General features: G+C 59.8%; 1 protein-coding gene across 16 annotated transcripts in view; it reads left to right on the top strand.

Annotated features, from left to right (window-relative positions):
• The first annotated feature begins 591 nt into the window (after positions 1 to 591).
• Positions 592 to 15,969, top strand: part of PHLDB1 (pleckstrin homology like domain family B member 1) — a 45,983-nt gene continuing 30,605 nt past the window's right edge. For 12 of the 16 annotated variants that reach the window (XR_013958995.1, XM_080640445.1, XM_080640456.1 and 9 more), the window contains exons 1-5: positions 592 to 679; positions 5,861 to 5,940; positions 7,068 to 7,191; positions 8,106 to 8,276; positions 15,382 to 15,507. Coding sequence is in view for 14 of the 16 variants with exons in the window: in XM_080640445.1 (XP_080496571.1) it covers positions 5,881 to 5,940; positions 7,068 to 7,191; positions 8,106 to 8,276; positions 15,382 to 15,507 (481 nt within the window). In the remaining 2 variants the exon portion in view is untranslated. Of the gene's footprint in view, positions 680 to 5,860; positions 5,941 to 7,067; positions 7,192 to 8,105; positions 8,277 to 12,419; positions 12,540 to 12,761; positions 12,948 to 15,381; positions 15,508 to 15,969 lie in introns of those variants that run through there. The other 4 variants (XM_080640447.1, XM_080640453.1, XM_080640446.1 and 1 more) reach the window with 3 other exon arrangements.

The raw sequence follows: 15,969 nt of genomic DNA, 5'->3' as shown, positions 1-15,969 counted from the left end.
TTTTACAGCTGCGTGGCCCTTGCACACGCTTCTTATGCGGATCTCCAGAGAAACCCGTGAAGCCTGACGCGCAGGGTTATCGACCCCACTTACAGTTCCTCACGGTGGGACTTGGAAGAGGAGTGAGGAGAAGGGGTGTCAGGGACGACCTGGTCCCCGCAGCAAATGTTCTGGAGAGGGTGCTGAGTACGCTGAAGGGCTGGGACCGTGAGGTTCCCTGGGAGCCCATGGAGATCCAGGCATCTAAAGTTAAAACGGGGAAGAGGGGCGGGGGAGAGAGAGAGAAACTGTCAAAAACACCCTCTCAGAAGAGCCTTGAAACCTAGGGGTGGAGAGTGGTCAGAGAGGGGAGGGGAGGGGAAAGGAGGGGAGGGGAGAGGGTGCGGGGTGGTGGAGAGCCCAGCTGCAGAAAGGAACAAAGCGGTCGCTGTGCAGGCGGGGGTTGGGGATGCTGCTATGGGAAAGGGGGGTTGGACCTTGGGCTCCGGACCCACAAGGGCGTCTTCTCCCGCTGGCCTAGCTGACCGGACGCGGGCCGGGGGCCGGGGGCGGGGACTAGCGGAGGGGCGGGGCCGATCTTTCTCCACCTACTCAGCGGCTCCCGGGGAAAAGCAACAGCGTCCGGTCTGGGGCCGCGCGGCCTGGCCAGACCCCGGGGCCGGCGCGCCCTCTCCTCGAGGTAAGGACACCCTCTCCCCTACACCCGCGGGTTCCGCGTGCTGCGCGGGTCCCAGGCCTGGCGGAGCCCTCAGATAAGCTCTGGGCTGGGGGGCCCGGAAGAAGCCCGGCGGGGGGCAGGGGAGTGCGTGGGGCGAGGGGGCTCTGTGGGGAGTGGGCTCAGCTGCTCCTCTGCGAGCCGCGCGCTTCTGCCCCCACCCGCGCCTCCGCCAGGGGGAGCCCTAGCGCTCTGCCCCAGGAGGGGCGCTGGACCCACCCCGTCCAGATGTGCCGCGGGCCCCCAGACGAGCCGACGACACTCGCAGGGTCCCTTCCGTCTGAGCCCCGCAGCCACCCCTCTCTTGCCCACGGCAGGACTGAGAGCCCTGCACCGGGAGGGGGTCCCCTGGGGCATCTCCGCTCCCATTCCGGTCGGGCCGCCCTGAGGGACCAGGAGGGGATGCGAGGCCGCTCGGAGGCTGGGGGTCCGGGTGGACTCGGGAGATGGGGAACACGTCTGGGACCTCCCTGCCCTTCCCTGAGGCACCACGTTCTTTGGCGTCCGGGAGGCGGGACGGGGCACCGGGAGAGCCCCAGCGCCTTGCCACGCGCGCGGCCCGGATCTTGTTCCCGCGGGGTTCCCTGGAGCGCAGCTCCAACCCCTCCAGCCGGGCTGCTCGGAGGAGCCGGGCGGGGCGCGGCGGGGAGGGTCAGGGCGCTTCCGTACGGCGGGGGCGATCGGGGACCCCGGCGCCGGGCGCAGCTGCCTTCTGGACCCGTTAGCTCAGCGGGGCCGACGCTGCCCGAGGCTGACTCATTGCGGCGGCCACACAGGCAGCTCCCACCACGTCAGAGGTCCTCCCACACGCGTCCTGTCTCTCCCGGGCCCGGGCCGCGTGGAGTCCACTCCATCCCCTGCACTCCGCGCCCACGAATTCCCCGCAGCTTTCTGACACGCGCGCCCCCTTCCCGCAGCTGCTCTGCGGGGCGCGGGCGGGGTATGGGCCGCTGTGTCCCCCGCGCGCAAACAAGCGGCGCCTTCTCCTCGCTCCGCAGAGAAAGGCCGCTTGTCCCGGACGGGCGGGCGGGGCGGCCGGCGCCCAACACTGTGGCCTTGTCCCACCTGGCGGCCACCCCGCCGGCCCGCGACGTGGGAGAGGGCACTTTCCTGCGCCCACCCCACCCACGGCAATAAAGTCGGGGCCCTGCCTGCTGGCGCCTCCCCAGCCCTGCGCCCCGCCTCCCACGGTGGGGACCCCTGACCGCGCCGACCTCTCCCTTCCAGCCCCCGCGGTCCCCTCGGTGCTTCGGCCGCTGCCCAGACCCTCGGGGAGCCCTCCGGCCTCAGTCTCCCCACCTCCTGCCCCTCCTCCAGCGCTCATGCTCCCATTTTCCCTCCACGCACCTTCCCTCCCGCCCGCCCCCCGCAGACCCTCACCTTCCACCCGCCTTGGGCCCCGCCCTCCCGGGCTCCCAGCCTCAGTTTCCTCCTCCTTCCCACGCCCTCAGGGCGGACGAGTGCTGGGAGGCCGGCGGCCCGGGGAGGCTGGGGGGCCGGGCTGCCTTCCGCCGGGCCCGCCGTGGACCTAACCTCTGACGCCCGGTTTGGGGCCTGGACCTTCCCGGCCCTTCTTCCCCCCCCCCCCACCCCACCCCGTCCGGGTGCCGAGGCCCCCGAGCCGCGACCCCGGACGCCGCCCTGGGCGGGGACGGTAGGGACCGGGCGGGGCGCTGACCCTTGGGGCCAGGAAGCGGCAGTGGCCGGGCCGGAGCGGCACCTGCTGGCGCCCCGGCCTCGCCCACGGGGGTCACTCCGGGACGCCCAGCCTCTGCGCCCCGCGCCGAGGAGGCGCTCGGGCATCTGCCCGCGGCCGGAGGGCGGTTCTCGGCCGACCGCGCGCCCCGCCCTCCCCGCCCGGAGCCGGAGTCCGGCGCGCTCGCTGGGGCAGATTTTGGCCGCGAGGAGAGGCGGGGTTCCCCGAAAGGCCGGAGGCCCCGGGGCGGGGAGGGTGGGTAGACAGCCGGGGTAACGGGCGGCCCCGTCGGACGGAGGCGGGTCGGCCACCCTGGCCTGGGGTGGGGTCCGAGCGCCTCCAGGTGGCGGCTCCCCAACCCTTGTCCAAGTCCCGTCTGCCCGAGCTCAGGTGCGCGGGCTCTGGTGTATCTTTCCCCCTCCCCTGATCAGGTTCCCCGCCGGCACAGCCTCGCACCTTCCAATCCGCCCGTCTCTCCTTATCTCTCCGCCTCTCTCCTTGCCTCTCCCTCTCCTCTCTCCGTATCCCTTTCTCTCCTCTCCTCTCCTCTCTCTGGTTCCCCTCAGCCTCGCCCCTTCACAATCTTTATCTTCACTTGAAAAAAAGTTTAAATATATTTTTACTGATTTCAGAGAGGAAGGGAGAGGGAGAGAGAGAGATAGAAACATCAATGATGAGAGAGAATCATTGATCGGCTGCCTCCTGCACTGGGGAGCGAGCCCGCAACCCGGGCACATGGGATGGAACCCGGGACCCTCCAGTTCGCAGTCTTGGGCTCTATCACTGAGCCCAACCGCTAGGGCGTTCATTTGAACATTTTTGGTGTAAATAAGTGAGCACACCCACAGCTGCCTTGCAAGGTTAATAGTGGTTGGATAGATGAAGAAGCTGACACCCACGAAGGTGAAGTGACTTGTTCAAGGTCATGAAACTCACAGTAATAACTTTATATTTGTATGTTGTTTATAGTGCTTTGCACTTCACAGCGTTTCACTTAATAAAAATCTGAATCTCCAGACAGTCTTTTTCTAAACTAACAGTTTTATGGAGGTGTGATGTATTTAACATAAGATTCATTTAATTTAAGTGCACATTCAATTATTTTTAGTATATTTACAGAGTTGTGCAACCATCATCACAATTTAATTTTAGAATATTCCTATTAGGCAAAAAAGAAATCTTCTGTCCATTTATTTATTAGTCCTTCCCCATTCCAGGCAAGCACTAAATCCCTACCTTTTTAAAAATCATTATTCCAGTTTTAGAGAATGACCTGACAGAGACAAGTTAAGTAACTTGTCCAAGATCTCACAGCTAATAAATGATAAAGAACAGGGTTAGCCCGGCGGGTATGGCTCATTGGTTGAGTGTCGACCTATGAACCAGGAGGTCAAGGTTTGATTCCTGGTCAGGGCACATGCCCGGGTTTCGGGCTGGATCCCCAGTGTGGGGCGTGCAGGAGGCAGCTGATTAATGACTTTCTCTCATCATTGATGTTTCTATCTCTCCTTCTCCCTCTCTGAAAGCAATAAAAATATATTTTAAAAAAAGAACGGGGTTAGGTGCTAAATGATGTGCCTTTCCCTCACCTTTATGTTTTGTTTCCTTACCCCCGCTTTTATAGAAACTACCTGTTCTCAACACAGGGCCTCTTGCCTCTCCTCCCGCCCAGAATGCTGAGGGGTTCCCTGAGTTGAGAGAAACAGTATGGCACCCTCTGTCCCTGGAAAATGTTTCCTGTCACCAGATCCCCTGGGAGGTGCCATGCCAAGTTGGCCTTGGTGCGGGTTAATGGCCTTTGCCTTCCCTCTCCCCAGGCAGACTTGGGATGGGCCCAGGAGCTGTTCTGGCCTGGCCTCTCTTCCACCAGCTGGGGTGGAGATGGTGGCCGAGATGACACCTGGCAGGGTGAAATTTGTAACTGTGGGTAAGGCTGTTGGGGCCCACTGCCGGGGGCAGACACTCCCTGGAATGTGGCTCCTGCCCCAATTGACTACTCTCTCAGCACCCGGAGATACTAGCAGAGAGCGGAGGGGGTCCTGCCTGCAGCCATGTTCTTCTCAGCTTCCCCAGTGACATGCCAGCAGCAAATATGGCCTCCCATTAGCAAGCTGGTCAAGGGATGGGCACGTGGGTGCACATTAGTGCCCAGAAGCCCTCCTTCCTGTTCGCAGGAACCAGAGATGTGACCAGAGAGGAAGAGATGGGTGGGCTCTGAAGGCTCTGGCTCTGGGTCTATTTCACGCTTGGTCCTAAGGACCTACACTTCCTACGGCACCAACTCAGGCTCCGGTCCCGAGTCCTATATTCCCATATTAGTCACCACTGAGGGTTTTTTTTGTGTGTGTTTTTCTGATTATGCTGGGGGGAGATTGCTTTCTGGAGAAGAGAGGGTGCAGGAGTTGAGACTTACAGAGATAGAAAGAATGGTTGAGTTTTCCTTTTTTTTCTTCTAAAGGTATCTTTCTTGATTTCAGAGAGGAAGGGAGAGGGAGAATCACTGATCAGCTGCCTCCTGCACGCCCCACCCTGGGGATGGAGCCCCTAACCCGGGCATGTGCCCTGACTGAACCATGACCTCCTGGTTCATAGGTCAACGCTCAATCACTGAGCCACACCGGCCGGGCGAGTTTTCCCTTTTCCCCAGCAAATATTGATTAATGTTCTGCTTGAATTTTCTTGTTTCCTTTAAGAAAAGATCCTGGCCCTCGCTAGTAGCTTGGTTGGTTAGAGGGTTGTCCAGATACCTGAGGTTTCAGGTTCAACCCCAGGTCAGCACATACAAGAATCAACCAATGATTGCATAAGTGTAACAGCAAATCTCTCTCTCTCTCTCTCTCTCTCTCTCTCTCTCTCTCTCTCTCTCTCTCTTTCTCTCTCTTTCTCTCTCTCTACTTATTTCTTTCTCTCCCTTCCTCCCACTTCCTCCCCCTCTCTCCCTCCCCCTCTCTCTCCCTCAAATCAATAAATAAAAGTTAAAAAAGAAAAAAAGAGAAAAGATCCTAATGAGGCCACCTGGGAAAAGAGACAAAAGGAGAAGAAAGCGGGGAGCTCTTAGCTCAGCCCTGCTGCCCACCTGGTGTCCTCTGTCTGCCAGTGTCCTGGGAGGGGCTCCTTGGGTCCCCCTGCCCCACTCAGGTAGATTTTCCCACCCTGCTTCAGCTCCAGGTGTCTGAGGGCCCTCAGCGGCCACAGCCTGGTGCTGGGTGTCCACGGAAGGGAAGCACAGTAATGCATGCTGGGCCTTCTAGGCTTTCTATGGTTTGGGGGGCAAGGGCCAGGCCTGGTGCGGTGCGGGAGCCCCGCTGTGGCTGAAGATGCACTGCCTGATGTCTCCTGCAGCATCAGGAGCTGGGAGTGATGATGGCAGTGCTGTCCCTGCCACAGAGCCTGCCCCTTCCCCTTTCCTGCCCTGCCTCCACCTCTCCTGCTTTCTGCTGTGTCCCCAGGAGCTCGAGAGACCAGGACCATGGACATGCTCACCAGGAACCAGGTGGGCCCTGGATGCAAGAGCCCAGCAATGGTTCAGGTGAGCTGGGTCAGGGTTTGGGGCAAGAGGGCTGTTGGTAAAGATGAGTTCAGCTCCTCTGTTCACCTGTGGTCCCAGCCTAAGAATGAGAACAGCAATTCCTTTCTGCCTTCCCAGGCCCCAAGCCTATTAACAGGCGAGTGTTTATCTGAATTGGGTTAATTGATTTACCCAGAAAATACCCTCTGAAAGCCAGGAAGCGTTTCCAGTTGTACTCTGAGCTGTGTTTCTCTCTTTAATCCTGCCAAGCGCTGGCCAAGTGGATTGCCACAGACAAGTCTGTGGACTTAATCTTTTTTTTTGTTAATCCTCACCCGAGGATATTTTTCCATTGATGTTTCAGAGAGAGTGGAAGAGAGAGGGAGAGTCAGAGAGAAACATCGATGTGAGAGAGACACATTGATTGGTTGCCTCCTGCACAAACCCTGACCAGGACCAGGGCTGGGGAGGAGCCTGCAACCAAGGTATGTGCCCTTGATCAGAATCGAACCTGGGACCCTTTGGTCCATAGGCCGATGCTCTATCCACTCAGCTAGGGCATGCCGGACAAGCCTTGATGGGCCCTCCTCTCCAGTACCCCCTCCTCTCACCCAGGGCCTCTCCACTCCCCTTACTTTCTTTTTTTAAAAATATATTTTTTATTGATTTTTTACAGAGAGGAAGAGAGAGGGATAGAGAGTTAGAAACATCGGTGAGAGAGAAACATCGATCAGCTGCCTTCTGCACACCCCCTACTGGGGATGTGCCCGCAACCAAGGTACATGCCCTTGACCGGAATCGAACCCGGGACCCTTCAGTCCGCAGGCCGACGCTCTATCCACTGAGCCAAACCAGTTTTGGCTCCCCTTACTTTCTCCTGGTTTCTGTCTTAATAGACAAAAGGGGCAGTTAAGCCAAGACTTGAGATAAGTCTGGTGGGACGAGCTAGTGGCCTAGATCCAGATCTAATTACACTTTAGGGGAATGGTGCTCTGTGCAAGATTGTGTGCTAAACCCTCACCACCCTCAGAGTCCTTTGGAGAGAGTGAGGGCTAGAGAGGATGCTGGTTGGAGTGTGGCTGGGTGGTGAGGTGCTGGCCTGGGGTCTCTGATGAGCTCACTTCCCCTCTCCCGCCCCCTGCCTGCAGAAAGGCCCCTTGGACCTGATTGAGACGGGCAAAGGGCTGAAGGTACAGACAGACAAGCCCCACCTAGTGAGCCTGGGCAGCGGGCGGCTCAGCACAGCGATTACCCTGGTGCCTCTGGAGGAAGGTAAGTCAGGCCCCCTCCGTCCTTATACACATCCCTGCCCTGGGGCCCGGGCCTGTGTCGGAGCCCTTCTGCTATCTGCTGGCAGTGGTCACCTCCCCAAAATGGGAGGCGGTGCCACCCCACCCCACCAGTTTGCTTCCCTGGCCTCTGCCTCCCCAGACAGCCTGCCCTCTCTGGTTGATAATCTGGCTCCATGACTAGGGTTAAAGATCCCTTTAGACACAAGGAGGAGAGCGCTGAAACAGGAGAGCACAGTGCTCTTAGCAACCAGGATGGCCCAGAAGCTAGGGGCCTGCTCCCGCCTGGCATGGGAGCAGGTGCCAGTGCAGAAGGGAGAGATGGAAGTGGGGACAGAGCTCCCATGCAAGATAAGGCCCTGGCACAGCCCTTCAGGCCTGGCTTCCTCTTCCCTCCTGGTTGCACTGGTTGCCTGGGTGATGCGACATTCCCTACATTCTGCAAATACCAGGCCGGGGGCTCTGCCAGGGGAGGGTCTGTGCAGACAGAAGCAGTGAGGGGAGGCCGCACTGGAGAGAAGGAGTGAGGGAGGGCAAGGGCTGCAGGTGGCAGAAGGAGGGAGAGAAGGAGAGAGGGAAACTTAGAAGAGAGGGGCGTATGGTGGAGGGGTTGGCGGACTGGGGGTGACTAAGGAAGGTGTGCAGGAAAGAAGTGCCCTCCTCTGCTCGGTGTGGGGCCTGGATCCTGCTGTGCCCTCTGGGCCTTCCCATCTTTGGTCCAGAGTTTTCTCTGCCTGAGAAGAGCTGCTACCACAGACTTTCCCCCAGGCTAAGGGGCCCAAAGGGACCCTTACTGCAGTAGGAGGTGGAAGCCCATTTCTATCACGGTTCTCCTTGCCCTCTTCTGCCTCCTGGGGCTGGGGAAACCCTTTGACTCAGTTTGCCTCCTGTCTTTAGGGAGGACAGTGATTGGCTCTTCGGCCAAGGACATCACCCTGCAGGGGCCGGGCCTGGCCCCCGAGCACTGCTACATCGAGAACCTGCGGGGCACCCTCACCCTCTACCCGTGCGGCAATGCCTGTGCCATTGACGGGCTCCCTGTCCGGCAGCCCACCCGGCTCACTCAGGGTGAGTGACACCTCCTAGCAGAGGGGATCTTGTTTTAAAAGCTTGTGCATGATAGGTGCAGGGGAAGCCTGCAGGTGGTTGCCATGGTGACTGCCCTATTGGAGGTGGGGTGTTCAATTGCACCTGATGTGCCCAAGCAACAGCCCAGACCCAGATTCTGGCAGCCACACTTGTCTTCATCCTGCTTTTCTTCTCTGGCCACCCTCACCCTTCCTCCCCATGCCCCAGGGAGAGGAGCGAAGCCTGTTCCTGCGGTCACAGGGCATGGGAGCCTTGTGTGCTCCTCAGTGGTTGTTTGGGGAGAGCCTTCGGAGCAGTGGTGCGGGCACAATGGCACTGTCCCAGATGCCAGAGGGAGCTGTGCTCTGGAAAGCTGGAGAGGTGGGGAGAGGAGGACACACCCCCTGACAGGGATGGGGAAGGGCAAAATCTGGGGACATGCCCACTCCCATTAAAAAATGTTGCCCTAGGCCAGTGGTCAGCAAACCGCGGCTCGCGAGCCACATGCGGCTCGCGAGCAGAGGTTTGCCGCTCTGTTGACTAATGAGTTTGTCGACCACTGTCATATACTACCCTTTACCTCTTTGCACACAATATGCCACAATTGCTTAATCCTCACAGCTTCCAACTACACGGTAACATTTAGTCTAGGGCAGTCTGGCTTAGTGGATAGGGCATCAGCCTGTGGACTAAAGGGTCCCAGGTTTGATTCTAGTCAAGGGTACATACTTCAGTTGCAGGCTCCAGCCCCAGTGGGGGCACGTGCAGGAGGCAGCCACTCGATGTGTCTCTCTCTCATTGACATTTCTCTCTGTCTCTCCTCTCCCTTCCACTCTCCCTAAAAATCAATGAAAAAATATCCTCAGGTGAGGATTAACAACAATACCAAAAAAAGAAAAAGAAAAAGAAAAAAATGTTGATAGCAGCTTTGGGGTCATGAATATGGGGAACACCTTGCTTCCCAAAGCAATAGGCCATTCTTTGTGTGAGCTGGCTTTGAAAACTGGGCCCCAGTCACTATGGTGACCAGCAGACCAGGAAGGGGTTGGCCCAGGTGGCACTTGAACAGAACCACTGTGTTTGCCCTCGGCATCAATGTCAGGGAATGAGGAAAGCAGGTGTGGGTGGTAGAGGTGGGGCTCACAGGGGGCTGTGAGCTTTGGCTGACCTGGCTCTGAGCAGGACTGGTGTCCTGGAACCACTTTCTGGGGACTCTCCCCTCTGACCAGCTAGAAGCTCCTTTGCAGTGGAACCCCACTGCTCCCCTCTCTCCTTCTGTTCCCACCCCTCAGGGTCTCTAAATGCTCCTCCCCTCACAGCTGACCCAGGAGACTCAACCTGGCCCTACTCCCTTCTTCCTGCCCTTGAGAGTGTGTTGGGAAGACAGTGACTTCGGGCGGCAGGCCCAGCAGCAGCAGCAGGCAAGCCCTGTCTCCTTCGGGGCTTCAGGTCTCTGACTCTGGATGAGAGGAGGAGCCCCATCAATTGGGACTTTGGCTGTGAGGCCATCTGATAGTCTTATTCAGTCTCAAAGAGAGCATCTTCCCAAGACTTGGGTGCATGGAAGTGAGACTGAGCACTTCCTCCCCAGCCCCCAACTCCTCACACTCATGGGCAAGAACATCCCCCCCTGTGTGGTGAGCAGGGTGGAGGAACAGAGGCCAGTGCCTCATTTAGTTTCCTGAGAAGAGGGAGGGCCTGAGCCAACATGGAATTCTTAGGCATTTCCTGTGACCCCCATGACTCCCAACTCTTCTGTAGCCAAAAGCCTACCCTGCCAATTATATACCCTCCCACTCTCTTCTGACCCCAACCCCCTTCCCTTTTATGCCCTCCCATCCCTATAGCCTTCTTGTCCAGGCTTGCCTGTCCCAGGAGCTGGGCAGCCTGGGAGGGGTAGGCAGAGGCACAAAGGAATGGGTGTTCTTCTCCCCAGCACCCCCCTCCCCGGGCTCCAGGAGCTGAGGGTTTCCTTGTCTCATCTCTGGAGCAAGGCACCCAGCCCGCCCTGCCTGGCCCCACTCCGGACATTCTTGGGAGTGCGTTTCCCTGGAAACTGGGCGGCTCGGGGGTGGACATGCTCTCTGTGTGTCTGTGTAACTGGAGTGTGTTTATGTGTCTCCGGATGTTTGTGGCTCTGGGCTTATGTAGCTCTGTGTTTGTGTCTTTCCTTGTGTTTATAGATGAGGGTGTTTAAGTGGGGAGCAGGAGTGAACTCGGGACTGATGGTACCAAAGTGTCCATGTGTGTGTCCCTATGTTTACATGAGGACCCACTGGCCACATGCCTATCTGGGTATGCGTGCAAGAGAATCATTTTCCCTGTCTTGTTCCCCCAAGCTAGCCTTGGTGAGGGTATCCTCATCTTTGAAAAAGAGAAGGCTACCCTAGAAATAACAAGGAGCCCGTTCTGGCTGGGCCAGGCCTGAGGTGCATCATTCCGGGCACTGTGCCCAGCTATTTAGGGTGGCACACACCATGCCTGGCAGACATGGCAGGGACAGGCTTTTCCAGCAGGAATATGTCTGGGCCACGGGTGGGGGAGGTGAGCAGAAAGCAAATGCCAGCCTTTAGCCAGAGCTATGGACATGGGACCCTGGAGTGAGGGAGCCAGGAAGATCCTGACTTCACTCCCATGCCTGGGAGTTTGGCACATCCTACACTGCCCTCTTCTCTACAGAGCAAGAGGTGGAGCTGGGAATAGGACCAGGAAACGAGGAGGAATCTCCATCTGGGGCTGGGCTGCCCTACCTTGGGACCCAGGGCCAGGCCACATGAAAGGTCTGTGAGGAGACAAAGTAGGGGAGCCCCTCGGAAGCCACACACTTAGGGCCAGGCTGTCTAGACAGCAGGGCCCCAGCCACTCACAGCTTTGCTGCAGCCCAGCTGTGTCTCCCAGTCTCCTTCACTCCCTACGGCACTCATTGCTGGGCAGGGGCCCTTGTGAGGCCAGCCTGGGCGGCCCCTTGGGACAGGGCTGGGGAGCCACACTCCTGGGTTATCTCGCCATCTCCCTTTGGGATCCAGGACTCCAGGGAGCCTTTTCCTCTCCCACCCAATGATCAATTATTCCTTCTGTGAAATGGGAGTGAAGTCTCCAACTGAGAAAGATCTTGACTCATGAAGCTCAAAGGAAGAAGAGAAAAAGCAAAGGCTCAGAGCTTCCCACTTCTTGTGCCTGCCTCCTCCCTCTTTCACCCTGGAGCCAGTCGCCTGGGTCTGCCCCTCTGGCCATCCCAGTTTCCAGACGGATGAATCACTCTTCCTGAGGAGAGTTTTTAAAGGCTTCCCTTTTTGTGCATTTGACCCTACATGGTCCTTCCTTCTTCCTTCAGAAGGGGATTCAGACACGTGTGCACGTGTGAGCTTATGAGCGCCTGAGTGCGTGTGAGCGCGTGAGTGTAGTGTGAGCGTGTGTGAGTGTAGTGTGAGCATGTACGAGTGTGTGAGTGTAGTGTGAACATGTATGAGTGCGTGAGTGTAGTGTGTGAGTGCGAGTGCCTGTGAGTGTAGTGTGTGCGTGTGAGTGTAGTGTGTGGATGTGAGCGTGAGTGCATGTGAGCGTGTGAGTGTAGTGTGAGCGTGTATGAGTGCGTGAGTGTATGTGTGGGTGTGAGTGTAGTGTGCGCGTTTGAGTGCATGTGAGTACGTGTGAGCGTGAGTGATGTGGCCTGGGCAGGTGCTCAGCAGGTGGAAACACTGCTTGGCGATCCTCGATCCTCGGAGGAGGTGACCTTTGATTTCAGTGTCTCCAGGGGCTGAGAAGCTAAGAGGCGGTGCCGGGCTGTGCGAGCAGAGTGTCTGCATGGCGCCTGGGCCCGGGCAGGTGTTGGTGTGCATCTGAGAGCAAGGATAGGGGCTGTGACCGCTGACATGGCGCCTGTCTGAGAGACAGTGTGCCCCTCGAGCTCCTGCTGTCCAGAGGCCGGGTCTTTGGGACTCCAGGCCGGCTGGGGGGAGGCGCTGGCCTGCCAGAACCTCGGCCTCCAGGGGCTCCTGGAGGCGCCTCGCCGGGGCGTGGGCGTGGGCGGGGGTGGGGGGGGGCGCTTTGCTGGGCCAGCCCCGCGGGCGGCCGAGGTTGGGAGGAGCCAGCGGGCGGGCTGGGAAGGGGCAGCGCCTGGGTCTGGCCCGGGCTGTGCGGTGAGCTGCTGCGAGGGTGGGAGCAGAGGCGGCAGAGGAAGGGGGCTCGGGGGCTAGGGACCTGGTCGCAGTGGCCGCTGGGCCCGAGGCTGCACCCCTGGGAGCTCCGTCCAGTTCCTCTCGGGTGCGTGGACCCGGTCCGCCCCGCCCCGCCAGCATACCCCCCACCCCCTGCGCCCCGCATCGCTCCCTGTCCTGCTCACCCGGCCTCATCCCCGTGCCCTGCATCCTGCGTTGCTCCCCCCCCCCCCGCACTGCTCCCCCCGCGCCCCGCCCCCCTGCGCCCCCCCCACCCCGCGCTCCTCCATCACTTCCTCTCCCCGCCCCTCCTTTGTCCCTCCCCCAGCTCCCTTCCCCGCGCGGTGGCCGGCCCGCCCCTCCGGGCCCTGGTGGCGGTGCCCGTCTTGCAGCTGGCGGGTCGGGCCGGGGACCGGGAGGTCGGTGCCCGCCCCCCCCCCACCCCCCGAAGGCCTGGCCGGGCCGGGAGGGCTCTAGCCCGGGGGGCCAGCGGTCCGGAGGTCCCGGCTTAGCGGTGAGTCCTCGCCTGGCCGGCTGCAGCCCCAGGCCTGGGGAGGGGATACCTCGGGCTGGGAGGGCAGGGGCGGGGGACCCGCTGGGGAGGGGTCCTGGGGCCCCTCTCTGGGAGTTGGAGGCTGAGACTCGATGAAGTGTGAGCCCCGATATTTCTGAATGGGAGTCTGGGGGCGACTTCACGCTCCTCAGCGGGAGGGCATGGACCCGCCTCTGGAGCTGAGGGTTAGGATGAGGGGCCTGGCGCTATGGCCAAGAGGGGTCTCTGATTGATGGGAAGGACTATGGCCCTTCCTTCCATCTTCCCTGCGCCCCAGCCTCCCTTTGGTCAGTCGGTCCTATTCCTGTGGCCAGCAGGGCAGTGGCTGCCGCCTGGGAGTGTGAACATGCCCTCCTGGGAGTGAGTGAGAGCCGGCTTCTGAGTGAGTGTGAGCCTGTGTGAGAGTGTGTGTGTGATGTTTCCCTTCTGCATCGCTCAGACATGGGACCTACCCTCTCCTTTGCTCTCTCTCTCTCGCTCTCGCTCTCGCTCTCGCTCTCGCTCTCGCTCTCTCGCTCTCTGGCTCTCTCGCTCTCGCTCTCTCGGCGGCTCTCCCCCCTGAACAGCACTGGGCCCTGAGCCTTTGAGGATGGGGGCCCCCAGGCCACAGCTTTGCCTAAATGCGTGGATTTTTGGGCTTCCTGGGTGGGCTGGCCTTGGAGGTGCAGCCAGGAAGGCAGAGAGGAGGGTTCTCCCAGAAACAGGATGGCCGAGCCAGGCACAGGACTGAAGTTGAGGCAACTCCACGGCCCCTGAGTGCAAATAGAAAGTTAATTTGGGCGGGTGCTGGGCTGCCCTCCGTCCTGCTGCCCTCCTGCTCATCTATTAATACAGACCCAGCTCTGCTGCCTGGCATTGTCTATTTATAGTCCAGAGGCAGCACAGCCACATCCCCTGCATGGAGGAGGGTGCGGGGCAGAGGGGGGCAGGGCTGAGGGTCCGTAGGTGCCCACAGCCTCCGTGGGTGGGCCGGGCACTGATGGGCAGTCAGTCTAGGAGTGAGTGGGTCTGTAGACCTTGAGCACTAGCTGGCAGGGTGGAGCCTGGCAGGGCTGTTTCTGAAACAGCTGTGGTCTGTAAGTAGGTGGGTAGATAGTTGGCTATTATTTATTCCCGTTATGATGACTCTGGGGTCAGATTCTCTGATTGGTGGCTTGGCAAGAAGGCTCCCTCTCCAATCACCCATTAGCCTTGAGAATGGCTGGTGCCCACCTGCCTGGGAGGGCCTGTGGGTGTGCCAGAGAAGTGGGTGGCTTTGTCCACTATGGTTATCTGCTCTGGGCTTCTCAGTCTGCGAGGTCTCCCCATCCCCAAGGCAGTGCCCTGGGTTCCAGCAACATGCTTCTCAGTGGGTGGTCTGCTAAGGTACTCACGTGGCCTGGGATGCCCCATGACCTCGTGGCCTGCACTGTCTCAACGTCTAGGAATGTCGATTTCCCTGCCATTCTCGGCTCAGACTGGCATGAAGCTTGGGGTGCCAAGTGGCACCAGATTGGACAGATAGGCAGCTGGGGCCAGGGCCAGGGCTGGGGGTGTGAAGAAATTGGAAGGGTGGGTGATAGGAACACCAGGTCCCTCTGGCACCTGCATGGCCAGGGGGCAGGGCTCTGCCACCAGGTTCAGGCACCCGCAGGCACACCTACTCCGGGCACACTCCTGGGCCCCTGGCTATGTGTTCTGGCTCCTGCTGCCCTCCCCTCACTTCCTGAGCAGGACTGGGCTTGTGCTTATTGCCTGGGGATGTGCTGGCCGAGGCTGGGCCCATTGGCCTGGGCTGGGCTGCATTCCAGGGGAGACCAGAAAGGAGGGTATCAGGCCAGAGGGTGCATTGTCAGAGGGGAAGGGTGGTTGTCACGCCCACTGTTTGAATCTCGAGGCAAATTCTGGTCCTTAAGGGGGCATTGCGGTTTCTCCCTGTCTCCTACCACAGTTTTTTTGTGATCCTGGAAGTGGCTGCCTCTCAAGCTTACCCTTCCACCCAAGGGGCCTGGGTCCCTGTTGGCCTCAGGTGAGGGGACGAGGGTGACCATGTTCTCTGAGGAAGTTTCTCTGTTTACAGAGCACTTTCACTCGAACGTACTGTCTCCTCTACAAGGTCAGCGTGTCCTCATTTCTCTAAAGGGAAAACCAAACTCAGGGCGTGAAGTGACTTCACCTGTCAGAGGAAGAGTTAGGACTAGTCCTTGGGTCTGGGGACTCACAAACCAGTGCTCCTTCCACTCTGCCCTGTGCTCTGGGGCCCAGCCAGTGCCTTTCTCAGGCACAGCTGCATCAGACGTGGATGGGGGACACTGAGTGCAGGCGGGGGTGTCTCCCTGGAGCCCGGGGTGCGCCTGCTAGTGGGTGAGGGTTGCCTCCGCCCTGCCAGCTGTTCAAGCATTTTCTTCCTCCGAAGGCTGCATGTTGTGCCTGGGCCAGTCCACCTTCCTCCGCTTCAATCACCCCGCTGAAGCCAAGTGGATGAAAAGCATGATCCCGGCAGGGGGCCGGGCCCTGGGGCCCCCCTACAGCCCCGGCCCAGGTAGGGAGGCGGTTGGGCGGGTGGTGCCCCCTTGGATGGTCCCCCTCCTGGCCCCCCCAGCCACTGGCAGAGTCAGGGCAGGACAACACCCCTGGTCCGGGCTTGCTGCCACTGCCATGGCCCCGGGAGAGATCCAAGAAGTGCTGCTTGGCTGGAACAGGGATCGGATGCCTGGCCCCAGTCGCTCCCTGGTTAGCTCTGTCCGGCCCTCACCCAGCCTCGCCATGCCAGGCCCTCCGCTGTTGCGGGCAGTGGTTTCAGCCACTCTGTTTGGCTGAGCAGGGCTGGGGCAGGGCGCAGGCAGGCTCTAGCTGGCGTGGCTGCCTGAGCTCATCGGAGGGCTGAGCTGCACTAGTTGCTGGTCAGCCTAGCTTCTATGAACCAGCGGGCAGTGTCAGGCCCCTCCCTTGCCTCTGATTGGACCAAGGGGTGCAGCATACACCCCCCCCCGTTCAGTACCCC

This window comes from Plecotus auritus (assembly GCF_963455305.1).
Source record: "Plecotus auritus genome assembly, chromosome: 9".
NCBI lineage: Eukaryota > Metazoa > Chordata > Mammalia > Chiroptera > Vespertilionidae > Plecotus > Plecotus auritus.
This window is presented reverse-complemented; position numbering and strand designations above follow the sequence as displayed.